The 26,698-nt window shown below is 37.3% G+C and overlaps 1 protein-coding gene across 1 annotated transcript in view; it reads left to right on the forward strand.

The window, feature by feature from the left end:
• Positions 1 to 24,481, forward strand: part of ZNF474 (zinc finger protein 474) — a 174,191-nt gene extending 149,710 nt beyond the window's left edge. The window contains exon 11 of the mRNA XM_067731555.1: positions 22,697 to 24,481. Within this exon, the coding sequence (XP_067587656.1) occupies positions 22,697 to 22,750 (54 nt within the window). The 3' untranslated portion in view covers positions 22,751 to 24,481. The remainder of the gene's footprint in view (positions 1 to 22,696) is intronic.
• The last annotated feature ends 2,217 nt before the right edge of the window (positions 24,482 to 26,698 follow it).

Raw genomic sequence — 26,698 nt, forward strand, 5'->3', positions numbered from 1 at the left:
TTATTTTATTTTTGGCTGTGTTGGGTCTTCATTTCTGTGCGGGAGCTTTCTCTAGTTGTGGCAAGCAGGGGCCACTCTTCATCGCGGTGCACGGGCCTCTCACTCTCACGGCCTCTATTGTTGCGGAGCACAGGCTCCAGACACGCAGGCTCAGTAGTTGTGGCTCACGGGCCTAGTTGCTCCATGGCATGTGGGACCTTCCCAGACCAGGGCTCGAACCCATGTCCCCTGCATTAGCAGGCAGATTCTCAACCACTGTGCCACCAGGGAAGCCCTAGGAGTTTCTTTTGTTTGTTTTGTTTTATTGCATTTTTTTGTCTACTTTATACATATTTCTTGTCTACTTTTATTTCTGAAGTTTGTTAAAGTCTCCCAAATTAAGATACTCTTTTGTTGCTGAACTGGTCCCAGAGCATACATCCCAAAATACCTGTGGATTGCACTTTCCATAGCTTCCCATAGCCTCTGAAACCAGCTCAGAGTTCCAGAGGGAGAGAGCTAGGAAGACAATACGCAAAGGTCCTTAATGCAATGCCTGTTGCATCAGCTCTTTGCTTTCCTAGTGAGAGCCAAATCAGCAGTATTCTTGGCAAGGCAGACCCTCTCTCTGGAGGTAACTGTATGTAATTGATGAGCAAAGCAGTCTCTCTGTGTATGACATTATTTATAAGATTTCCTTGATGTGATGAAGGAAATTGGGAATTCCCTGGGGAAAGTCAGTGTATACACTCTGAGCACTCATTCACTTCCATAAGATACAAATATCTGAACTGTTAAACAACCAACCAATTTTGGCAAGAGTACCTCCATTTCAGAGGAGGAAAGTCTGACTTGCAAAGAGATTGAAAATGTCATGGCTTCAGAGAAATATTTCCAAAGTAAATTAAAATTTATTATATTTCCGAGTATTCTCTTATATACTAGATAACTTTATACTAGCAATCATCCTTGACAAAAATAAAAAAAACATGACTGTCATCACCATACTGATAATACCATTGAATACAAAAGATCTGGAGTGACTCATCCAAAGTTATACAACTAGCACGTGGTAACATCAGTATTGGAATACACATCTTAGGACAACACATGTCTATTTACTTCCACTTTATCATAGCAATCTCCTACAACCTAAAGACTCAATTTCCATGGGAAAGTTCTCCTTGGATTCCAATTCACGTAGATGATGAAATTTGCGAAATGAGGAATTCCTGTAGTTGTTGAATAGATATCAGTTGATGTTAATAGAAATGTTCCAGATGTCTTCCAGTTTCCCTTCACCCTTTCTGCCACACTTTGCATACCAGGGGACTGACTTAAGCCTTAGCATCACGAGTTCACTTGCCCTCTGAGATCTGGTAGGGTTGACCAGTGGGAGAGCCAGCAGGAGACCTGAGGGAAGAGGAGAATAAGGTTTGGACATTTATATCCATTTTCTCCCTGCAGGTTGATTTGGGCTGGCCATGTAACTTAAGATCTCAGCTCTTGTGAAGGGTCTTCTCCACTCCCTTCTTTTCTCCCCTATTCCAGTAGCAATGTCCTCCCCTTGCCTTCTCAGGCCTAGAGTGAGAGTGGTTCCTTGGTGTTCCTTACCCCAAGTACCACACCATCCCTTCTGGTTTCTCTATACCCTGCTCACACCTTTGTAAAGGTGTCTTTTTAAAATGATCCACAAATTATCTGATTTGAATGTGCCAGCTGTTTCTTGCAAGGACCCTGACTGATATAGGAAACAAATTACTCTTAAAGTTTATAGTTTAAGTACAAAACGATGGAGTAAAGAGATAAGTTTTCTAGCCAAGCCCAAAACTATTCATATACTAACATCTGATTACTACAGTTTTGGAAAGGAGTTGACTCTTTTAATACATGCTTCATTGGGGATTACACATTTTCTGGACCAAACTCATAATCAGATCCAAAGGATTTCTAATACTTTATATATAGTTAATTAAATTTAGCAGTGACAGGAAAAAAAAGATAAAAGGAAACAACCCTTTCAGTTTCCAAAGCAGAGAGAAAAAACAGGGCATTGCTCCTACATCTCTCTGTTGCCATGCAAACTTCTTAGCCATACCACACTAAGACATCTCTTAGAAGAGTTAGAGTCTCCTGATTCTGATTCTTTGGCTATTTAAAGCAGGCATGGGGCACTGCAAGGGCTCACTTTCCAAAATTCAATGTAAGAAGAGAGCGGGAATGTTGATTACATGTGAACAGAGGGATTGAAACAATTTCCAGCAGGCGTCTATGTACACATGAGGATTCATACACACACACACACACACACACACATACACACACACACACACAAAGCCAGAAAGGCAAACCTGCAGAGAAAAAGGTATGATTGTCAGAATTCATTCTGGTGCTTGGGGACTAGATGGGACCAAAGGCTATTACTTTCCTTCTGAGCCAAAGCAGGGTGACATGCTGACATGTTCAGTAGTTTCTGCCAGTTGGCCACAATTTGGGTGGGTGGGAAAATATACTTCATTCCTATTCTCCTCCCTTATCCCCTGCCATGGGTTAATTTTTAATATAATGCCATAAGGAATATTATAATTCAAAAAATAAGAAAGGAATCCAGCTACATAGTTGCTTAATCAACATAGAATAGGTTTCCACTGTCAAAGTCGAGTGAAGAGTGGAGCGTTATCCTCCAGTGGATTTGTTTTTGTTGTTTGTACAAGAATAAGGCTGAATACATTTCCCTTTTTTGCATTTTAATGAGAAGGGGGACTGAAAACTAAAATATTTTGGCTGCAGCCACTGAGGGGTATGAGGTGGCACAAAATAATAGCGGGTTGTTCATACTAACAATTTTCAGTTTTGAAACAGTCCCTCTTGTCAGTCAAGGTAATGAGATAAAGTGGCCTACTAGAAATTTAAGTTATAAAATTTGTGTCCTTGAACAATTATTGCAGGTTTCTAGTCTCTTGTCTCTGTTTTTACCAGTGTAATAGATATTTCTTTGGACAACAACTTAGGGGTACAGTTATGGCACAAATTAATAATAAAACAATTTGTGCATCAGTCCTTCTAGGTTTGGAACAAGGGAGATGCGAGTAAGCACTTAGAAACGAAAATGATTGTCAAAGTTAACTTTTGTTTCCTAATTTCTCAAAGTGAGGATAAATAACTATACTTGAAGTGAAAGTTGATATATTGAGAACTGTAGGATTAAGCATATTATTTAAAGCTGTAACTGCAATTGCTTTTTGAATTCAAAATAGTCTATTTTTTTCAAACGTCAAAGAAGAAGATGGCAAAGGAAGAAGATGTAAGACATTAAAAGCAGAAAAGATCATTGGTATGACAAAAAAATCTAATATATTAGCCCCATGATAAAAATAAATGGCATAATGATCTACTAAATAAACAAAATGTTGGGAGAAAATGTTAACTATTATCAAGCAGAGGTGAATGCAAGCTGATGCAACCTACTTAATGATGTAGGTTAAAATTTACAGAGAAGTTATAATTATTCCTTATAAGTAAAAATATGAATAATATATAAAATTACTGAAGATAAATGATATATTTACAAAAACACAATAATAGTGAAAGGCAACGCATCGGTTTCTATACTTTATGGATAAAAAAGACAAAATTTAAATACAGAAGATTTGAATAGCAATATGTGTAACAGTATTTAATAGATATGTAGATGTCAAATATCAAACCCTAGAAACAAAGAAATGCATCATTTTTTCAAGGACCCATAGATATTCACAGATATTTATCATGCTGTTTGAAACAAAAAAATAAACCCCAAAGTAGAAATACTATAAGCAACATTCTGTGACAAAAAATGCATTCAGTGCTAGAAACAAATAGGAAAATCAGAAAAAAAACAAAAATTTTTTTTGTAAAATAGTTCTCAGGTTAAGTAAACAATAACATCACAGTTACAGAATATCTGAAAAATAACAGTGAGGGAAAAAATTTTAAACCATATACATTTATATTACTAAAAAAGAAAAAGAATGGAAATAAGTGAATAAGGTGCCAGTTTAGCTAGAAAAATGAATCTAAAATAAACTTTAGAAAAACATAAGGAAGAAATTTTTTTAAATGAGGAGCAAAATTCCATAATGAGAAAAGTGATAGAAATTATAAATTAATTCAAAACTTGGTTCTGGAGGGAGGGAGGATCAAATACAATTAAATAAATAAATAATCTACCAATACTAAGTATGAGTGAGAACAAAAGAGAGAGAAAAAACATGAATTCATAAAATACGCAATGAAAAGGACAGATGACTACAGATAATGAGAAAATCATCGTAAGAAAATGTTTTGCACAATTTTATACTAATAACTTTTAAAACTTCAGTTTTTTCCTCAAGAAGAAATAGACTACAAATTGTGCAAGAAATTGTGAATGTTGTTAAAGTTTTCCAGAATGCTTCTGACACAGAAGGTATCTTTGGAAATTATTTTCATTCTTCCAAGAGCCAGATTACTCCAACGTGATTTGAATTTGTTCCAGAGCAACACAAAATAAGGAATTCTCTTCATATTCTTTTATGACACTAGCATATGTGTGACAGTAACATTGAACAGATTCTCTTCTCTATCTCTCTCTCTTCCCTCTGTCTCTTCCCCTCTCTCTTTCCTCACAAAAGCTGTGAATGGTATATTAGCAGAGAGAATTTAGCAGTACATCAAAAGAGTAATACAATATAACTGAGTGAGATTAACTCCAAGAATGTATCCAATTCAGTACTGGCAAATACATTGATTTCTTTCAATCAGTCAAATCACAATAGATGCTAAAAATATTTGATTAAATTCAGGACCTATTCCTGACTTTAAAATATTGTTTTAAGTCTCCCAAAAACTATAAATAAGAAGATATTCTTTACATAATAATAATAATCAAATTTGGCAAAAAAGATAAGTAGAGTATTGAAAATAGTAATAAAAACATAAAATAAAAAATATATTTGAATAAACTGGTCAAGAAATATTTTGCAGGTATATAAAAGAAAAATAAAATATTCTAAAGGACACTAAATTATAATTTAATAAATGAAAATAGGTGCCATGTTTTTGGTTACCAATACTTAATATTTTACTATTATTTTATTCACTTTCCTCAAAATAATAATATTCATGTATTTTTATTCAATATTGAAATACTATTTCTGTTTTTCTTTTTTTTTAATATCTTTATCGTGTTAGCTTCTGCTGTACAACAAAGGGAATCAGCTATATGTATACATATATCCCCATATCCCCTTCCTCTTGTGTCTCCCTCCCACCCTCCCTATTCCACCCATCTAGGCAGTCACAAAGCACCGAGCTGATCTCCCTATGCTATGTGGCTGCTTCCCACTAGCTATCTATTTTACATTTGGTAGTGTATACATGTCCATGCCACTCTCTCACTTCGTCCCTGCTTACCCTTCCCCCTCCCCGTGTCCTCAAGTCCATTATCTATGTCTGCATCTTTTTTATTGGGGGGGTACTTGGGCCTCTCACTGCTGTGGCCTCTCCCGTTGCGGAGCACAGGCTCTGGACGCACAGGCTCAGGGGCCATGGCTCATGAGCCTAGCCACTCCACGGCATGTGGGATCTTCCCAGACTGGGGCACAAAGCCGTGTCCCCTGTATCGGCAGGAGGACTCTCAACCGCTGCACCACCAGGGAAGCCCTATGTCTGCATCTTTATTCCTGTCCTGACCCTAGGTTCTTCAGAACCTTTTTTTTTTTTTTTTTAGATTCCATATATATGTGTTAGCATACGGTTTTTCTCTTTCTGAGTTGTGAAGTACTATTTCTTCAGAAGCTTTTGAACTATTCTAAAATTAATTTAAAAAAATAGATAAATAAAAAGCTAAGACAATTTGGAAGGATCAAAAAAAGAATTGTAAGAATACTTATCCTACTAGATATTAAAATTTATGAATTACAATATCTAACACAAAACTGCTACAGGAGGCAGAAACAGTCTGAAATGAAACATAATAAAGCAGCCAGAAATAGACCCAAGGATATGTGGTAATTAAATATATGATAAAGATGGCATTTCATATTGGTGAGATGATGAATAGAATTTCTGGTATATAACATTGGGATTACTGGCTAGACATTTGGGGAAAAGAAAGCTGAATCCCTTATGGTAAAATAACTTCTAGGTGGATCAAAGATTTAAATGTATATTAAAAAAGGTAAAGAATGGAAAGAAACCAGAAACTACTAGAAGAAAATATGGGTGAGTAATTTTATAGTCTTAGAATGCAACAATCTTTCTAAGCAATATAAGTAATAAAAGATCCACAATTAAATTTTGATAAATTTGGTTACATAATAATGTAAAATTTCTCCACCATGAAAAGTCTTTAAGTTAAATCAAAAACAAAATACAACCTGGGAAATATATGAGAAAGAGTTAATACACTTAATATATAAAGAGCTCTAGCATATCAATGAGGCAGTCAAACACTGTAACAGAAATATGGGTAAAAATGTAATAGGTGGTTCACAAAAGGAGAAATGCAAGGGCTGACAAATGTGTGGAAAATAGTCACTCTCACTAGTAGAGAAATGGAAAAGAAATTACATATATTATTTTTTGCTCATGAAATTAGCAGATGTTTATGTGACTGTAGGGAACACTGAATTGTCCAGGTCTTATTGGTATAAATGTAATTCTACAGATTTCTCTAAAGCAGTGTAGGAGTGTGTATAATATCCTGAATTAGGTACCTTTGGCCTAACAACTCTACTTCTAGAAATTTATCCCAAGGAGATCATTGTGTAGGTTAAATTAGTATATATGAGGTTTTTCTTTAATGTGTATAAACAATCTGTAAATGTCTCTCAGTATGACACTGATTCAATAAATTATAGTACAAATTATATAACATCATATATCCAATAAAATAACAATATAGATCTGAATTTAATTATTCAGAAAGATGTTAATGACATTTTTTTGGGTTGAGAATAGCAGGTTAAAAATAATAGGTAAAGAATAAACTGAAAATGAAATTATAAATAATAAGTTCCATCTATGCAGATGTATGCATAGAAGTATACAAACATGTATTAGTTATATTTCCCTTGAATACAAGTGACAGAATCTCAGTCAAATCTAATTTAAGCAATCCAATCTATTTTTGGCTCAGATAGCTGAAAAGTATAGAGTCCTGGTTTGCTTCTAGGCACATCTTTTTCAGGGCTTCAGACAGGGTCTTCAGGAAGAGCCAGTTTTTCCCTCTGTTTCCACGTTTCTGCCCTTCCTCCTCTGTGGTGGTTTTATCTTCAGAACAATATCTCCCCTCATGGTGACAAGGAGGCTGCCACAGTTTTTGCCTCTCCTCCTCTCCATATCAGCACTGGCATGAAAGAAAGTCTTCTAATTACTCAGTTGAAAGCTCTAGGTTCATTGGGCCTGGCTGGTTAACTTAGGATGCATGCTTATACCCAAACCAACACTGTGATCTAGAGAACGTGAGGTTCTAATTGGCTTAGGCCTGTGTGCTCTGTCACACGTTCCATCATATCTCCACCATATCCATAGGTGATATAGGATAATACCTATAGCATGGGGCCTAAGAGTCAGATGGGTCAGGAGGAGAGAGGAGGAATCTCAGTTAAAGAAAACTGGTGGGATAATTATCTGGAGATGGGTAAGTGGATGCTGGGCCACTGAAAGAACAAAAGAAGTTTCTCCCTTCATGATGATGTTTCTGAACACTACTACTTTTTTGTATTATTTGAGAATTTACAATTTTTAGTTAGCAAAACTATGAGAGACTATTAGCATGCATTCTTTTTATATTTAGATAAACAATAAATCTATTTTCAATATAAATAAAATACACAGATATTTGTTTTTCTTGTTCATGCTATTTTTGCTTTTTTGTATTTCTGACTTGTCTTTCACTTATTTTTCTTTCCAATAAATCTATCAGTATTACTCCTTTCTATTATCTTTCATAGCTGTTATTCAGTCTTCCAAAGTCACAGGCAAAACAATCCATGCAAAAAGGGAAGGTATTTATCCTAGGAAGTATCTCAGAGAAAAAAGTGGAAAAGTAAAGAAATAGGTGGTGGCTCCCGAATGTTTGAAGAGGGTATTAGGGACCTCATTTTGAAGTTGTATTTGCAGAGCAAACATGATTTTTACTTTGCTTGCAAGTTTATATGTGGTGCTGGAGGACAGGAAGGCTTTCTATAAGCCTACTTGATAAGCCTTTGGTGAATGGTTAATTCAGATCAGGGCTTCAAAACCTTTGTGTACATGTGAGTCACCTAGGGATCCATTAAAATGGAGATTCCAATCCAGTATGACCATGCTGGGGCCCACAGTTCTTCATTTCTCACAAGCTCCCAGGTGATGTTAATGCTACAAGTCTATGCGCCATTCTTTGAAAAGGAAAGATTTGGATAATATTTTCTACCTATTAAGTAAAAACTTAAGCCAGCCATATTCTGCATGCTTTTCCTTAAGATTAGAAATATGTTAAAATATACTTTTATCTATTCCGGGTTTATTTGTACATGCTACATATTTCTATTTAAGGCTACATTTTAAAAAATCAACAGAATTTGATTTTACTGTTTTGGCCAAAAAGTTCGTTTGGGTTTTCCCAAAGGATTTTACAGAAAAACCCACACGAATTGTTGGACAACCCAATACGTTACCTCATGTTAAAAGAAGGTAAATACTTTCATTCTTGCTCCCACTTTCTAGTATAAAATCCCATATCTGTTTTTACATTAACTCCCTAAGAAAAAAATGTTTTCTTGCCATCTTAAATGCTATTTTTCTTGTTCTGAAACCAAAGGTAACTCAATTCAACTTTGAATTACATTGTGATTATGGAAAATCCTTTACTGTTTGAGCATTCTACAATGTGCTCTGTCAAGGGCAAACTCAAGAGCTGTGGGTTTCTACTTCACTGCTGCCAACTAGCATGATTTGTAAGGCAGAAGGAGCAAGGTGCAAAGAACTTCTCCTGGAGAAAAATTGTCTTAAAGTTAGATTCCCGCTTGTGCAGAATGCTGGTTACTGCTCTTCACTGCGGGGTCCCTGTGAACTTGGGCAGCAGACAGAGCCCAGCCCTAGTTTCAACACCAATAAGGACTGAAGGCCCAAGCGGTTTAACCTGTCAGAGGCCAAATTTTGTGGGTGTGTATGAGTTCACTTTGGGTTACCAACATGTTTAATGATTTTTAACGATGTATATGTTTTTAAACTTCACATACCCTCTCCAACTCCAGGCCCTTTGCCAGTTCCTCTTGGCTCTGCTAAGATGCATGGAATCTGGGAATCAAGATCAAGGGAGGGAGTCTGCTTTACTCAAGAGGGATGTGTGTGCGTGTAAAACAGAAACACCCCTCTCCATGTCTCCATTGGTTTGTGTGCCTTTCTTTAGCTTGCCCCAGGAGCCATACTTGCTTTGGGGACTCTAATAAGCAATTCCAAATGGTAACTCTGATGTAATTTTCACTTCTGTGTAAGCATCTCACTTGTCTTTGAGTTCCTGGCCCTGTTTCTGAATATGGCCTCCATGATGGGTGAGCTATGATTCTATCTCCCTTAGCCCCTTGTTGCTATCCTGACTGCAAACACAGGTTACCTTACCTTTTGGGAGTTTATTTGGACTTTCAGACTGTACTCAGGGCCTACAACTACCTATGATCTTCTCTGACTCCTACTGAGGCCCACTGGCTAGGAGTTTTTCTCATTCGTACTTCTCTGGCTATGATTTTGTGAAAGTTACCGGCACTTGTTAAGTAGAGTGGTAATAGTAACGGCATTTATAATAACAATAAAGCTTGTTGATGAATAAAAATATCACCACAACCTACATTTACTTTCTTCCAGAGACAGAGACCTTTAGTAACCAAAGATGTCTCCTTTTTCAAGGCATCTACATAGTAAACAACTTCTTTTTACTGTAAAATCATGACACTTGTTGGATAATGGATGTTGGGTTGACCATTGGTGCAAGTTTGCCCTTTAGCCTTGCCAGTCTGGTGGTAGGAACAGGGACCCCATGGTGCACTCCTGTGGCTTGGCCATTCCCCTCACAGTTGCTTCTCTGAGTCTCAGGGGACTTTACAAGAGATGTGGAGTTAATGCCTCTAGCACTGTATATAGACAGAAAAAAGTCTTACATATGCATGTGACTAGTTTTTAAATGTATAAGAAGAAAATGATGTTTTCAGTTTATTAGTCTTTGGGTACAAAACTTAAGCTATGAAAGAAAACAAAAAGGATTCAAATATGTTTTGAATAATCATTTATTCTAGAGCATCTGGCAAACATAAACTTGGAAATATGGAAGAACCTCCATGTTAATAATGGCCACTTTCCAAAGAACAATAAGGGACATATACTAAAAACAACAACAACAAAAAAGCCCAACCACAGTCATCTGCCACAGAAGTAATGATTGCAGGAATGGTAAAGGACGGTGATACTAAGCAGAAGGTTATGCCTTTAAGTCCTGCTAGTGAAATCCAATTTAATGAAATGAGGGTTTAATCATAAAAGCAAAGATGACTTTCACTTCTATTTTTAATTTTATGGATGAAAAGTAAGCCTCAGAAATATGAAAGAACCAAATAAAGGCCTCAAATAAGAATAACTTAAACTACTTTTGTGGGGATTGGGGAGTTTGAGAGCAGAGGATCACTTGGCAGGCAACAGATAAATACAAGCAAACTGAAAGTCCTTGCCTTTGCCTTAAGTGGCAAAATGCATGATGAAGACAAGACCGAAAGAGTCTGAGTTGATAAACATGGAGACAATTATTATTCTTATTTATTGGCTTATAAAGTACATCTTGCTTAGTACAAGGTGCTGGGCTGGAAATCAGAAAGGCCGTTGAAACCCCAAAGTAGAGCCATTCTGAGAGTTGAAGTCCTGCAGAGAATATTTTTATTTACTTCAGAAGGTAAGATGTCCTATGTGGAACTATGTGTATGAAGGAGTTTCACTGAATAAGGATTATAATTGCAAAATGAATGCTGTACCATGTGCCAGGATGGCAATAGTATGTTGAACCTAAATAAAGAATGTGGGCTAAAGCATTAGAACAGATTAAGATATTTTAAATCAAATTTATTGTTATTATTATTTTATTTTAAAACTTTTTTTCTGAATGAGGGATGGTGGGAGTGAGGTGGTGAGGAGATGCACGAAAAGAGTTCCAGAAAGAGAGGTGCCACAATGGCTAAGTAAAAATTAGTTAATTCAGAGCTACTCAGTGGGAGGTCTATATCATATTTTTTATATTTTGTAATAAACCCCAAATTGTATGGGTCTTTTTTCCTAAACTGGCAACTTTATGTGGCTATGTTCGTCTATACCCAGTCTGAGTGGGCATACACACAAGCCAAAAAGTTTAAAAAAATGTTGCCTGTCTCCAGGACGTTTTAAAACTAATTTATTTGACTTTACATCATTATTAAGGAAGATTATTTAAACAGAGACACAGTCTACTTTTTGAATATCCTACCCTGGGACTAAAATTAGCAACTAGACCTTGAATTTAAACCATTCCAAGTTGTGGAATGAATCACGTTAACCTTTCTACCAGTTTTCCTGTTCAGTTTAATCTGATAGCCCCAAGAGATGGGTTCTGAAGGAGTGCCTGAGCTATTGGGGAAGGAAGTGGTTAAGAAGAAAGAAGTACATTTCTGGTCAGGGTGTCTGAGCATGCAGTGACATTTCTCAGGGCTGGACTAGATGGTGGCTAAATATCAAGTGTCATTTAGAGGTGTCAAAAGGCTTACCAGCTCCTGATGGTCCCACCATAAATTCACTCAACAAGGATACATTTGTTAATTAAACATTTTGGGGAGACAGGGCACCTATCCTGGGCAGAGTCTTGTGTTTGGCATTTATGTATGATTCAAGGGAGGAATAAGACATGTCTTTGATTTCAAGAAGAGACGCACTTCATATTACCCAGGCCCTGTCAAGAGTGCAAATGAAAGCCCACATACCATATGTCTAAATATTTTAAAGCCATAAATTAAAATGTTAAACAAGTTTATTGAGATACATATAAAAATCATGTATGTTTAAGGCTACAATGTGATGTTTTGATATATGTATACATTGTAAAAAGATCAGGATAATCAAGCTAAATAACATATCCTTCACTTTTACATAATTACCTGTGTGGGTTTGTGTGTGTGTTCCTGTGTTGAGAAGTTTTAAGATCCATCCTCTTAGCAAATTTCAGTAATACAATACAGTACTGTTAATTCTTGTTACCATACTCTATATTATAGCTCCAGCACCCATTCATCTTGCAAAACTGAAACTTTGTACCCTTGCCCAACATCTCCTCATTTTCCGCTCTCTATCCTAACCTTTGGCAACCACCATTCTACTCTCTGCTTCTATGAGTTTGACTAGTTTAGATTCCAAGTATGAGGGAGATATATAGGACTTGTCTTTCAGTGTGTGGTTTATTTCACTTAGCATAATGTTCTCCAGGTGTCTTCTTTTTTAATATTGGATAATATTTCATGGGAGGGAGGGAGAGAGAGAGAGAGAGAGAGAGAGAGAGAGACCACATTTTCTTTATCCATTCATTCGTTGAAAGACATTTAGTTTGTTTCTATATCTTGGCTACTGTGAATAATGCTACAATAAATATGGGAGTGGAGATATTTCTTTAAGATCCAGATTTCAATTCCTTTGGATAGATACCCAGAAATAAGCTTCCTGGATCATACGTTAGTTCTATTTTTAATTTATTTAGGAACTTCCATACTGTTTTCCATGATGTCTGCACCAGTTTACATTCCCACTTACTGTACAAGGATTCCTTTTCTCCATATCCCTGACAACACTTATCTTTTGTCTTCTTGATGACAGCCATTCTAACAGGTGTGAGGTGATATCTCATTGAGGTTTTGATTTGAATTTCCATGAGATTAGTGATGTTGAGAACTTTTTAAAATACGTATTGACCATTTGTATGTCTTCTTTTGAGAAATGTCTGTTCAGGTCCTTTGACCATTTTTAATTTTATTTATTTATTTATTAACATCTTTATTGGAATGTAATTGCTTTACAATGGTGTGTTAGTTTCCGCTTTATAACAAAGTGAATCAGCTATACATATATCTCCATATCTCCTCCCTCTTGCGTCTCCCTCCCACCCTCCCTATCCCACCCATCTAGGTGGTCACAAAGTACCGCTTTGATCTCCCTGTGCTATGTGGCTGATTCCCACTAGCTCTCTATTTTACATTTGGTAGTGTATATATGTCAATGCCACTCTCTCATTTTGTCCCAGCTTACCCTTACCCCTCCCTGTGTCCTCAAGTCCATTCTCTATGTCTGTGTCTTTATTCCTGTCCTGCACCTAGGTTCTTCAGAACAATTGTTTTTAGATTCCATATATATGTGTTAGCATACAGTATTTCATTTCCTCTTTCTGACTTACTTCACTCTGTATGACAGATTCTAGGTCCATCCACCTCACTACAAATAACTCAATTTTGTTTATTTTTATGGCCGAGTAATATTCCATTGTATATATGTGCCACATCTTCTTTATCCATTCAACTGTCAATGGACACTTAGGTTGCTTCCATATCCTGGCTATTGGAAATAGAGCTGCAATGAACATTGTGGTACATGACTCTTTTTGAATTATGGTTTTCTCAGTGTATATGCCCAGTAGTGGGATTGCTGGGTCATATGGTAGTTCTATTTGTAGTTTTTTAAGGAACCTCCATACTGTTCTCCACAGTGGCTGTATCAATTTACATTCCCACCAACAGTGCAAGATGGCTCCCTTTTCTCCACACCCTCTCCAGCATTTATTGTTTCTAGATTTTTTGATGATGGCCATTTTGACTGGTGTGAGGTGATACCTCATTGTAGTTTTGATTTGCATTTCTCTAACGATTAGTAATGTTGAGCATCCTGTCATGTGTTTTTTGGCAATTAGGCAATCTGTATATCTTCTTTGGAGAAATGTCTATTTAGGTCTTCTGCCCATTTCTGGATTACGTTGTTTGTTTTTTTGATATTAAGCTGCATGAGCTGCTTGTAAATTATGGAGATTAATCCTTTGTCAGTTGCTTCATTTGCAAATATTTTCTCCCATTCTGAGGGCTGTCTTTTGGTCTTGTTTATGGTTTCCCTTGCTGTGCAAAAGCTTTTAAGTTTCATTAGGTCCCATTTGGTTATTTTTGGTTTTATTTCCATTTCTCTAGAAGGTGGGTCAAAAAGGATCTTGCTGTGATTTATGTAATAGAGTGTTCTGCCTATGTTTACCTCTAAGAGTTTTATACTGTCTGGCCTTACATTTAGGTCTTTAATCCATTTTGAGTTTTTCTGTGTATGGTGTTAGGGAGTGTTCTAATTTCACTCTTTTAGATATAGCTGTCCAGTTTTCCCAGCACCACTTAAAAAGAGGCTGTCTTTCCTCTACTGTATATTCTTGCCTCCTTTATCAAAGATAAGGTGACCATATGTGCATGGGTTTATCTCTGGGCTTTCTATCCTGTTCCCGTTTTTGTTTTTGCGCCAGTATCAGACTGTCTTGATTACTGTAGCTTTGTAATATTGTCTGAAGTCTGGGAGCCTGATTACTCCAGCTCCATTTTTCTTTCTCAAGATCGCTTTGGCTAATCAGGGTCTTTTATGTTTCCATGCAAATTGTGAAATATCTTGTTCTCCTTCTGTGAAAAATGCCATTGGTTGTTTGATAGGGATTGCACTGAATCTGCAGATTGCTTTGGGTAGTATAATCATTTTTACAATGTTGAATCTTCTAATTCAAGAACGTGGTATAATCTCTCCATCTGTTTGTATCATCTTTAATTCCTTTGATCAGTGTCTTATAGTTTTCTGCATACAGGTCTTTTGTCTGCTTAGGTAGGCTTATTCATAGGTATTTTATTCTTTTTTTGCAGTGGTAAATAGGAGTGTTTCCTTAATTTCTCTTTCAGATTTTTCATCATTACTGTTTAGGAATGCAAGAGATTTCTGTGAACTAATTTTGTATCCTGCTACTTTACCAAATTCATTGAGCTCTAGCAGTTTTCTGGTAGCATCTGTAGGATTCTTTATGTATAATATCATGTCATCTGCAAACAGTGACAGTTTTATTTCTTCTTTTCTGATTTGAATTCCTTTCATTTCTTTTTCTTCTCTGATTGCTGTGGCTAAAACTTCTAAAACTATGTTGAATAATAGTGGTGAGAGTGGACATCCTTGTCTTGTTCCTGATCTTAGAGGAAATGGTTTCAGTTCTTCACCATTGAGAACCATGTTGACTGTGGGTTTGTCATCTATGGCCTTTATTATGTTGAGGTAAGTTCCCTCTATGCCTACTTTCTGGAGGATTTTTATCATAAATGGGTGTTGAATTTTGTCAAAAGCTTTTTCTGCATCTATTGAGATGATCATGTGGTTTTTATCCTTCAATTTGTTAATATGGTGTATCACATTGATTGATTTGCATATATTGAAGAATCCTTGCACTCCTGGGATAAACCCCATTTGATCATGGTGTATGATCCTTTTAATGTGTGGTTGGATTCTGTTTGCTAGTATTTTGTTAAGGATTTTTGCATCTATGTTCATCAGTGATATTGGCCTGTAGTTTTCTTTCCTTGTGACATCTTTGTGTGGTTTTGGTATCAGGGTGAAGGTGGCCTTGTAGAATGAGTTTGGGAGTGTTCCACACTCTGCTATATTTTGGAAGAGTTTGAGAAGGATAGGTGTTAGCTCTTTAAATGTTTGATAGAAGTTGCCTGTGAAGCTATCTGGTCCTGGCCTTTTGTTTGTTGGAAGATTTTTAATCACAGTTTCAATTTCTGTGCTTGTGATTGGTCTGTTTATATTTTCTCTTTCTTCCTGGTTCAGTCTCAGAAGGTTTTGCTGTATTAAGAATTTGTCCATTTATTCCAGGTTGTCCATTTTATTGTCATACAGTTACTTGTAGTAATCTCTCTTGATCCTTTGTATTTCTACAGTGTCAGTTGTTACTTCTCTGTTTTCATTTCTAAATCTATTGATTTGATTCTTCTCCCTTTTTTTCCTGATGAGTCTGGCTAATGGTTTATCAATTTTTTTTTTATCTTCTCAAAGAACCAGGTTTTAGTTTTATTCATCTTTGCTATCCTTTCCTTCATTTCTTTTTCATTTTTTTCCTTTTTTAAAAAATATCTTTATTGGAGTATAATTGCTTTACAATGGTGTGTTAATTTCTGCTTTATAACAAAGTGAATCAGCTATACATATTCATATATTCCCATATCTCCTCCCCCTTGCATCTCCCTCCCATCCTCCCTATCCCAGCCCTCTAGGTGGTCACAAAGCACTGAGCTGATCTCCCTGTGCGATGCAGCTGCTTCCCACTAGCTATCTATTTTACATTTGGTAGGGTACATATGTCCATGGACTCTGTCACTTCGTCCCAGCTTACACTTCCACCTCCCCATGTCCTCCAGTCCATTCTGTATGTCTGCATCTTTATTCCTGTCCTGCCCCTAGGTTCTTCAGAACCTTTTTTTTTTTTTTTTTTTAGATTCCAAATATATGTGTTAGCATACAATACAGTATTTGTTTTTCTCTTTCTGACTTACTTCACTCTGTGTGACAGACTCTAGGTCCATCTACCTGATCTGATCTTTATGATTTCTTTCCTCATGCTGACTCTGGGTTTTTTGCTTTTCTTTCTCTAGTTGCTTTAGGTGTAAGGTTAGGTTGTTTATTTGAGATTGTTCTTGTTTCTTGAGGTAGGATTGTGTTGCCATAAATTTCCCTCTTAGAACTGCTTTTCCTGCATCCCATAGGTTTTAGGTCATTGTGTTTTTATGGTCATTTGTTTCTAGGTATTTTTAAATTTCCTCTTTGATTTCTTCAGTGATCTATTGGTTATTTAGTAGTGTATTGGTTAGCCTCCATGTGTTTGTAAATTTTACAGCTTTTTTCCTGTAATTGGTATCTAGTCTCATAATGTTGTGGTCGGAAAAGATACTTGATACTACTTCAGTTTTCTTAAATTTACCAAGGCTTGTGTTGTGACCCAAGATATGATCTATCCTGGAGAATATTTCATGAGCACTTTAGAAGAAAGTGTATTCTGTTGTTTTTGGATAGAATGTCCTATAAATATCAATTAAGTCCATCTTGTTTAATGTGTCATTTAAAGATTGTGTTTCCTTATTTATTTTCATTTTGGATGATCTGTCCATTGGTGAAAGTGGGGTGTTAAAGTCCCCTGCTATGATTGTGTTACTGTCGATTTCTCCTTTTATGGCTGTTAGCATTTGCCTTATGTATTGAAGTGCTGCTATATTGGGTGCATAAATATTTACAATTGTTATATCTTCTTTTTGGATTTATCCCTTGATGATTATGTAGTATCCTTCTTTGTCTCTTATAATAGTCATTATTTTAAAGTCTATTTTGTCTGATATGAGAATTGCTACTCCAGCTCTCTTTTGATTTCCATTTGCATGGAATATCTCTTTCCATCCCCTCACTTTCAGTCTGTATCTGTCCCTAGGTCTGAAGTGGGTCTCTTTAGACAGCATCTATACGGTCTTGTTTCTGTATCCATTCAGCCAGTCTATGTCTTTTGGTCGGAGCATTTAATCCATTTACATTTAAGGTAATTTTTGATATGTATGTTCCTATTACCATTTTCTTAATTGCTTTGGGTGTGTTTTTGTAGATCTTTTCTTCCTCTTGTGTTTCCTGCCTATAGAAATTCCTTTAGCATTTGTTGTAAAGCTGGTTTGGTGGTGCTGAAGTCTCTTAGCTTTTGCTTGTCTGTAAAGGCTTTCATTTCTGTGTCGAATCTGAATGAGATCCTTGTTGGGTAGAGTAATCTTGGTTGTAGGTTTTTCCCTTTCATCACTTTAAATATGTCTGGCCACTCCCTTCTGGCTTGCAGAGTTTCTGTTGAAAGATCAGCTGTTAACCTTATGGGGATTCTGTTTTATGTTATTTGTTGCCTTTCCCTTGCTGCTTTTAATTTTTTTTCTTTGTGTTTAATTTTTAATAGTTTGATTAATATGTGTCTTGGAGTGTTTCTCTTTGGATTTATGCTGTATGGTACTCTGCTTCCTGGACTTTCCCTTCCCATATTAGGGAAGTTTTCAACTGTAGTCTCTTTAATTATTTTCTCAGTCCTTTTCTTTTTGTCTTCTTCTTCTGGGACCCCTATAATTCGAATGTTGGTGTGTTTAATGTTGTCCCAGAGGTCTCTGAGACTGTCCTCAATTCTTTTCATTCTTTTCTCTTTCTTCTGCTCTGTGGTAGTTATTTCCACTATTTTATCTTCCAGGTCACTTATTCATTGTTCTACCTCATTTATTCTGCTATTGATTCCTTCTATAGAATTTTTAATTTCATTTATTGTGTTGTTCATCATTGTTTGTTTGCTCTTTAGTTCTTCTAGTTCCTTGCTAAATGTTTCTTGTATTTTCTCCATTCTATTTCCAAGATCTTGGATCATCTTTACTATCATTACTTTGAATTCTTTTTCAGTTAGACTGCCTATTTCTTCTTAATTTTTTGGTCTGGTGGGTTTTTACTTTGCTCCTTCATCTGCTGAGTATTTCTCTGTCTTCTCAGTTTGCTTAACTTACTGTGTTTGGGTCTCCTTTTCGCAGTTTGAAGGTTCATAGTTCCCGTTGTTTCTGGTGTCTGCTCCCAGTGGATAATGTTTGTTCAGTGGGTTGTGTAGACTTCCTGGTGGAAGGAACTGGTGCCTGTGTTCTGGTTGATGAGGATGGAACTTGTCTTTCTGGTGGGCAGGACCACATCCAGTGGTGTGTTTTGGGCTGTCTGTGAACTTATTATGATTTTAGGCAGCCTCTCTGCTAATGGTGTGGCTGTGTTCCTGTCTTCCTAGTTGTTTAGCATGGGGTGTCCAGCACTGGAGCTTGCTGGTTATTGCATGGAGCTGGGTCTTAGAGTTGAGATGGAGATCTCTGGGAGAGCTGTTACCAATTGATATTACATGGGGCTGGGAGGTCTCTGGTGGTCCAGTGTCCTGAAGCTGGCTCTCCCACCTCAGAGGCGCAGGCCTGATACCCGACCAGAGCACCAAGACCCTGTCAGCTGCACATCTGAATAGAAAATGGAGGAAAAAAGAAACAAAGAAAAAATATATATTATAGAATAAAGTTATTAAAATAAAAAAAGTTATTAAAATAAAAGATTTTAAAGTAGTTTAAAAAAATAAGATGAGAACCACAAAACCAATAGAGAACTCCACCAATGATAACAAGCCCTACAAACTATACAAAGATAAACATAAAAATAAGAAACTAGTCAGTCACATACAGGAAACCCCAAGTCTACAGTTGCTCCCAAAGTCCACTGCATCAATTTTGGGATGATTCGTCATCTATTCAGGTATTCCACAGATGCAGGGTATAACAAGTTGATTGTGGAGATTTAATCTGCTGCTCCTGAGGCTGCTGGGAGAGATTTTCCTTTCTCTTCTTTGTTTGCACAGCTCTTGGGGTTCAGCTTTGGATTTGGCCCCACCTCTGCATGTAGGTCTCCCTCTGGCATCTGTTCTTCGCCCAGACTGGAGAGGGTTAAAGGAGTGGCTGGTTAGGGGGCTCTGGCTCACTCAGGCTGGGGGGAGGGAGGGGCAGAATGTGAAACAAGCCTGCGGCAGTAAAGGCCAGCGTGACATTGCAACAGCCTGAGGCGTTCCGTGTGTTCTCCTGGGGAAGTTGTCCCTGGGTTACGGCTCCCTGGCAGTGGCGGGCTGCACAGCCTCCCAGGAGGGGACGTGTGGATAGTGACCTGTGCTTGCACACAGGATTCTTGTTGGCTGCAGCAGCAGCCTTAGCGTTTCATGCCTGTCCCTGGGGTCCGCGCTGATAGCCGCGGCTCGTGCCTGTCTCTGAATCTCGTTTAGGCAGTGTTCTGAATCTCCTGTCCTCGTGCATCCTGAAACAATGGTCTCTTGCCTCTTAGGCGGGTCCAGAGTTTTCCCTGGACTCCCTCCCTGCTAGCTGTGGCGCACTTGCCCCCTTCAGGCTGTGTTCATGCAGCCAACTCCAGTCCTCTACCTGGGATCTGACCTCTGAAGCCTGAGCCTTAGCTCCCTGCTCCCACCCGCTCTGGCAGGTGAGCAGACAAGCCTCTCAGGCTGGTGAGTGCTGGTCGGCACTGACCCTCTGTGCAAGAATCTCTCTGCTTTGCCCTCTGCACCTCTGTTGCTGTGCTCTCCTCTGTAGTTCTGAAGCTTCCCCCCACCCACCCCCCGTTTCCACCAATGAAGGGGCTTCCTAGTGTGTGGAAACCTTTCCTCCTTCACAGCTCCCTCCCACTGGTGCAGGTCCCATCCCTATCCTTTTGTCTCTGTTTATTCTGTTTTCTTTTGCCCTGCCCAGGTACATGGGGAGTTTCTTGCCTTTGGGAAGTGTGAGGTCTTCTGCCAGCATTCAGTAGGTGTTCTGTAGGATTTGTTCCACATGTAGATGTATTTTTGATGTATTTGTGGGTCAGAAGGTGATCTCCACATCTTACTTCTCCGCCATCTTGAAGTGTCCTCTTTGCCTTTGCTTTTGATGTCATGAAAAAACAAAAAAAGTTATTCCCTTGACCAATGTCAGTAAGCTTTTTCTCTGTTTTCTGCCAGTAGTTTTACCATTTCAGGTCTCACATTTAAGTCTTTAATCTATCTTGGGTTGATTTTTGCATATGGTGAGATAAGGTTCCAATTTCATGTAGATAATGCAGTTTTCCCAAAACCACTTGTTGAAGAGCTTTCCCCATTCTGTGTTCTTAGCACCCTTTCAAATGTTAGTTGACTGTAAATGTGTGGATTTATTTCTGGGCCCTCTACTCTGTTTCATTGTTCTATATGACAGTTTTTATGCCAGTACCACACTGTTTCAAATACTGCAGCTTTGAATATATTTTGAAATTAGAGAATATGAAGCTTCCATCTTTGTTCTTCTTGCACAAAATTGCTTTGGCTATTCAAGTTCTTTTGTAGTTCCATATGAATTTTAGGATTTTTTTTTTCTATTTCTGAAAGAATGCCATTAAAGTGCCATTAGAGTTATGATAGGAATCACACTGAATCTGTTGACCGCTTTGGGTAGTTTTGACATTTTAACAATATAAAGTCTTCCAATTCATGAACATAGGATGTCTTTCCCTTTATATGCATCTTCTTTAATCTCTTCATCAGTGTTTTAAGTTTTCAGTATACTAGTTTTTTACTTCTTTGGTTAAGTTTATTCCTAAGTGTTTTATTTATTCTTTTTGTTGCTATTGTAAATGGGATTGTTCTCTTAATATCCTTTTTAGATAGCTCATTGTTACTGTGTAGAAATGCCGTCAACTTTTGTATGTTAATTTTGTATCCTGCAACTTCATTGATGTTGTTATTAGTTCAGACAGTCTTTTTGTTGAGTCTTTATGGTTTTCTACATATGATCAAGCCATCTGCAAACAGAGATCATTTTACTTTTTACTTTCCAATGTGTATGCCTTTATTTCTTTTTATTGTTTAATTGCTCTGTCTGGGATTTCCAGTACTAGGTTGAATATAAGTGACAAAAAGGATGGTACAGAGCATCCTTGCCTGTACCAAATCTTAGTGGAAAAGCTTTTGGTTTTTCTCTACTGATTATGATTTTAGCTGGAGGCTTTTCTTATATGGTCTTTATTTTACTGAGGTAAGTTTCTTCTATACCTATTTTGTTGAGACTCTTTATCATGAATGGACATTGAATTTTTGTCAAATGTTTTTTTCTGTATCTATTGAAAGATCATGTGGTTTCTATGTTTCATTCTGTTAATGTGGTATATCACACTGACTGATTTGTGTACATTGAACTGTCCTTGCATCTTAGAGATAAACCCCACTTGGTTATGGTGTATAGTCCTTTTAATGTGCTGTTTAATTTAGTTTGCTAGTATTTTATTGAAGATTTTTACATCTAGGTTCATTAGGGATGTTGACCTGTAGTTTTCTTTTCTTGTGGTGTCTTGTCTGACCCTGGTATCAGGGTGATCAGCATCAAAAAAAAAAAATCAGTTTGGAAATGTTCCCTCTTCTATTTTTTTGGAAGAGCTTAACAGGGATTCATATAAATTAACTTTTAAAATCAAAATTAGTTAAGTAAAGCTGAAAATGTTTAAATTTTGAAAATAATGAAATATCACTCAATATTTTAATAAAAATATGGGCTTCCCTGATGGCACAGTGGTTGAGAGTCCGCCTGCCGATGCAGGGGACACGAGTTCGTGCCCCGGTCTGGGAAGATCCCACATGCTGCAGAGCGGCTGGGCCCGTGAGCCATGGCTGCTGGGCCTGCGCATCCGGAGCCTGTGGTCCACAACGGGAGAGGCCGCAACAGTGAGAAGCCCACGTACCGCAAAAATATATATATATATATATATTTTAATAAAAATAAAACTATTTGCATTTCTAGCATTAAGTATCTCTTTTGTTACCAAGGTAAAGAATTAGTAACATGCTCCATGAATGTTCTGTCTAGACCTACATGTATGAATTGTTAAGTATTTCAGCCACCATGGGCAACTCTTGTGAATATCATACCTCCAGAATCACAAACCAGAACACAAAGAAAATAGACTCTTGGCATTACAAAGAAATGATTGTTATGCAAAAGTAGATTGCATTCACACTATCTAAAAAGGGACAATTTGACAGTTAATAACTTTCTCTTATCTCTTTCCTAAGCTCACCAGTGCTCATCAAATCTTCCCCTTACTTCAGAGAAACACTTGCTTCTGACATGAGCAGTGGAACAGCCAACTAACCTTCACAACATTCAAGTGCAATCATCTTTGTTTTGAGCACATAGGACAAGAAAGGTGGACAACGATATTCCCTGGATCTGAACAGTTTAGTCAGAAGAGCTGTTGTTTTAGAGTGACATATGCTACATTGTACCAGTCTTCAAGGTTGAATCTCAAGTGACTAAGACCCATGTGTCCTTTAATAAATTTAGCATTGTGGTGTTTGTGATATACAGAGCTTACTAAAGCATAGCTGCTGGGTCACAGGCTCTTGCCTGGGCCAAGGATGGTTCCACCATAGAGACTATAATTTAACAAGAGAAAGAGACATATAAATTGTGAATTATAGCAGAGACTAAATGAAGGAGTGCTGTGGTAGAAGAATAACAATACTTAAATTTTATTGGCTCCCTATGTCCCACTCTTACAAGTGCTTTATGTATGTTATTTCATTTGAACCTCACAGAATAATAAGTGAAGATTGCAAAATACAGAATTGAGGCACAGAAACATTAGGTAGCTTGCCCTCTTATGTGAATGCCAGTCAGAGGTCATGTTTTTAAGTAGACATTTGCTGGATATAGTAGTTTGCCAAATTTTATTTTAAACTTTTAAATAGATGTTAACTGAAAGACATATTTTTTCTTTATCATTGTGCTCTTGTCAGGTTTTGCATTTTCAAGGAAAAAATTCAGCTCTGCGTGTGCGTGTGTACTTGTGTGTGTTTTCCTAGAAATAGGGTCTTTGGTTTTTATCAGCTAAGTCTAAAACGTATATGGAAATGGCAAAGGCCAAAAATAGTCATGAAAATCTTATAGAAGAGCAAAGTTGGAAGATTTACACTATTGGATATCAAGATGTATCATAAATCAACAGTTATTAAAACAATATGGTATTCAGAAAAGGAGAAACAAATCAAGGGAATGTTGCAGAGAATTCAGAAACAGGCCTATACCCAAAAGGAATTTTGATTTATGATAAAAATGAACCTGCTTAGGGTAGAGGAAGGGCAGCCATTTCAATAATGATGATGGGTCATTGGATATCTGTATATGAAAATAAATGAAATTTGATTCTCATCTCATATCATATCCAAACATCAATTCCAGGTGGACTGTAGTTCTAAATGTGAAAGTGCTTCTAGAAGATAGCATGGGAACATATCTTTCTGACCTCGAGGGATGAAAAGATATTTTTAAAACAGAACATCAAAGCACTAATCATAGAGAAAAAGACTTACAAATTAGACTACGTCAAAATTAAGTTCTGTTTATCAAAAGACATCATTAACAGAGAGAAAAGTTAAGCCAGAATGTGGCAGAAGACATTTTCAATAAATATATCTTGCAAGGTTGCATATCCAGAATATATAAAGAACTCTTACAAATCAGTAAGAAAACAACAGATGACACAATAGAAAAATGGGCAAGAAATTTGAGCAGACATTTCAGAAGAGAGATTATCCAAATGGCCAGCAGACATGAACATGTGCTAAACCTTATTAGTCATGAGGGAAATGCAAGTCAAAACCTTAATGAGATATAACAACACATTCACCAAAGTGGCAAAACTTTTGTAAATGATCACAATACCAAGTGTTGATATGGATTTTTTTTTTTTTTTTTTTTTTTGCGGTATGTGGGCCTCTCACTGTTGTGACCTCTCCCGTTGCGGAGCACAGGCTCCGGACACGCAGGCCCAGCGGCCACGGCCCACGGGTCCAGCCGCTCCACGGCACGCGGGACCCTCCCAGACTGGGGCACGAACCAGCACCCCCCGCATCGGCAGGCGGACCCCCAACCACTGCGCCACCAGGGAAGCCCCCCGATATGGATTTTGACCTCTTGTACTTTGGTGGTGCAAATGTAAATTGATACAACCACTTTGGAAAATTTATTTGCAATATATATTACACCTGAAAAATTCTTATTCAATGATCTAGGAATCTAACTCCTATACCCAGGAGAAATGCGTATATGTGTGCATCAAAACAATGGACAAAATGTTCATAGTATTATTTGTAATAGGCCCAAATTGTTCATCAATGGTAATGTGGATAGATTGTGGTATCGTTATACAATGAATGATGTTCCGCAGCGAAATGAATGAACTACAACTCTATGCAACAGCCTGGGTGAATTTCATCAATATTATATTGCATGTAAGAAGTCAAACCAAAAAGCACATTCTACTTGATAAAGTTAAAAAAAATGCAAACTAATCTATGGTGCAGATGTTAGGATTGTGGCTACGTTTGGGGTGATAGAGGAATAATGACCCAAAGCGGGCATGAGGTGAGTCTCCGGGATGCTGATATGTTACACTTCTGGGCCTAAGGAGGCCACTGTGTAGAAATCTATCAAACTGTACAGTTACGATTTATTACTTTTCAGTAAACAATACCGTGAATCAAAATGTGTTAATGCTGTGAAGGAAATAAACAGTGATGGAATAGAGAATATCTAGAGAAGGGAGGTCAGGGAAAGGCTTTCTGAGGAGGTGACATGAGTTAAGTCCTAGAAGATAAGAAAGAGGCACACGGCTGGGGGAAACCCTATGCCCTCTGCAAAGGTGAGTGAGTTTCACTTTCGCATGGATGGGGTAGTTGTGTGCTGAATTCATTAGTGTGTTTGTCATCTATTGAAGAGCAAGGCCCTATGACACAAAATAGATGCATTTTGATGGACTGCAGAACTAGGGAAGATTCAGAAATAGGAGATGCTGCTCAAGGGATGTACGTGTGTAGCGAAGACATAGCTGAGAAGAGAGAGCCCTGAGGTATAGTGTGAGGGCACTGATTCAGTGAGAGGAAGGAAAGACGGGAGAGATGATAAAGAAAGAAAGGAGAAGGTGGAACTTAGTCTTAGCCTCCTTCACTACTTCACCTATCCTGATCTCAGACATCAAGTGGTAGAATCAGGGCCAAAAAATTAAGGAAAAAATGACGAGGAAAGAAGAAAGCGCCTAAGGTTAGCATGTGTGCAGACCTGTTTATGAGTGCACATCAGCAAACGCACATGAGGAAACTGAGCAGACAGGACATACATAAGCAGAGAGTTTAGGAAGGTGAGAGGGAAAGGAGGGGCTCCACTAATACAGATAATGTGAAAATAGATACAGAGGTTTGTTTGACATCATTTGGGAAAAAAATTAACTGTTTTATAGACACTTCTTACCTTGTAATAAAATTATTTCATGCACAAAACTTAAGAACTGATGGGCCAAAAGGGAAACGCAAAGAAAAAAAAGCCTTCAGAATGCCTGCCTGTGTACGATATTTGATATAATGAAGGACTGAATTAGAATCACATTCAGGAACAATGACAATGCTAAAAGAAAAAGAAAAAAATTCATTCTGTACTGGGCTTCACTAACATTTTTGCATCATTTAGAAAGCACCTGATATGTTATTCCTATGCATAAATAGATTTTACATACAAGTCTTGAGGATAGGTGTATTCATGGCTTAGGCTAAAAAGTACAGACTAAAGAAAGTAGCATCCGAACTTCCGAGCATCATAATAACACAAAGACACATTCACACGCAGCTAAGTCTGGCTGGTATTTGAGAGAATGCCAGTGTAATTAATCAGTTCTCTCCAATGTTTACTTCAGCTATCTGTTGTGCACAAAACGGCTCAAATTAGTTTTGGTAGTAGAAATGGTCTGAAATCCAAAGACAGTTCACATTACTGTTCTAAAATTATAACAGTGCAACACTGTAAATTTTACTTTTCCAGGTGTGAACCAGATGCTATAAGATTATTGTAAGTTACATTTTCTTCTGCAAAGGCTTTCTTTTCAACATATTCTCAAACATTACATAGTGATGATTCACACTTATGTTGAACACATTCCAAACTGTGTATGTAGGAAGTACTTCTAACAAAAATCAAACAAAGGCTTTTGAAGGTTTCTTTAATTGTTGTTTTATTGGATGTCA

The sequence above is a fragment of the Pseudorca crassidens genome, chromosome 3, assembly GCF_039906515.1.
Source record: "Pseudorca crassidens isolate mPseCra1 chromosome 3, mPseCra1.hap1, whole genome shotgun sequence".
Taxonomy (NCBI): Eukaryota; Metazoa; Chordata; class Mammalia; order Artiodactyla; family Delphinidae; genus Pseudorca; species Pseudorca crassidens.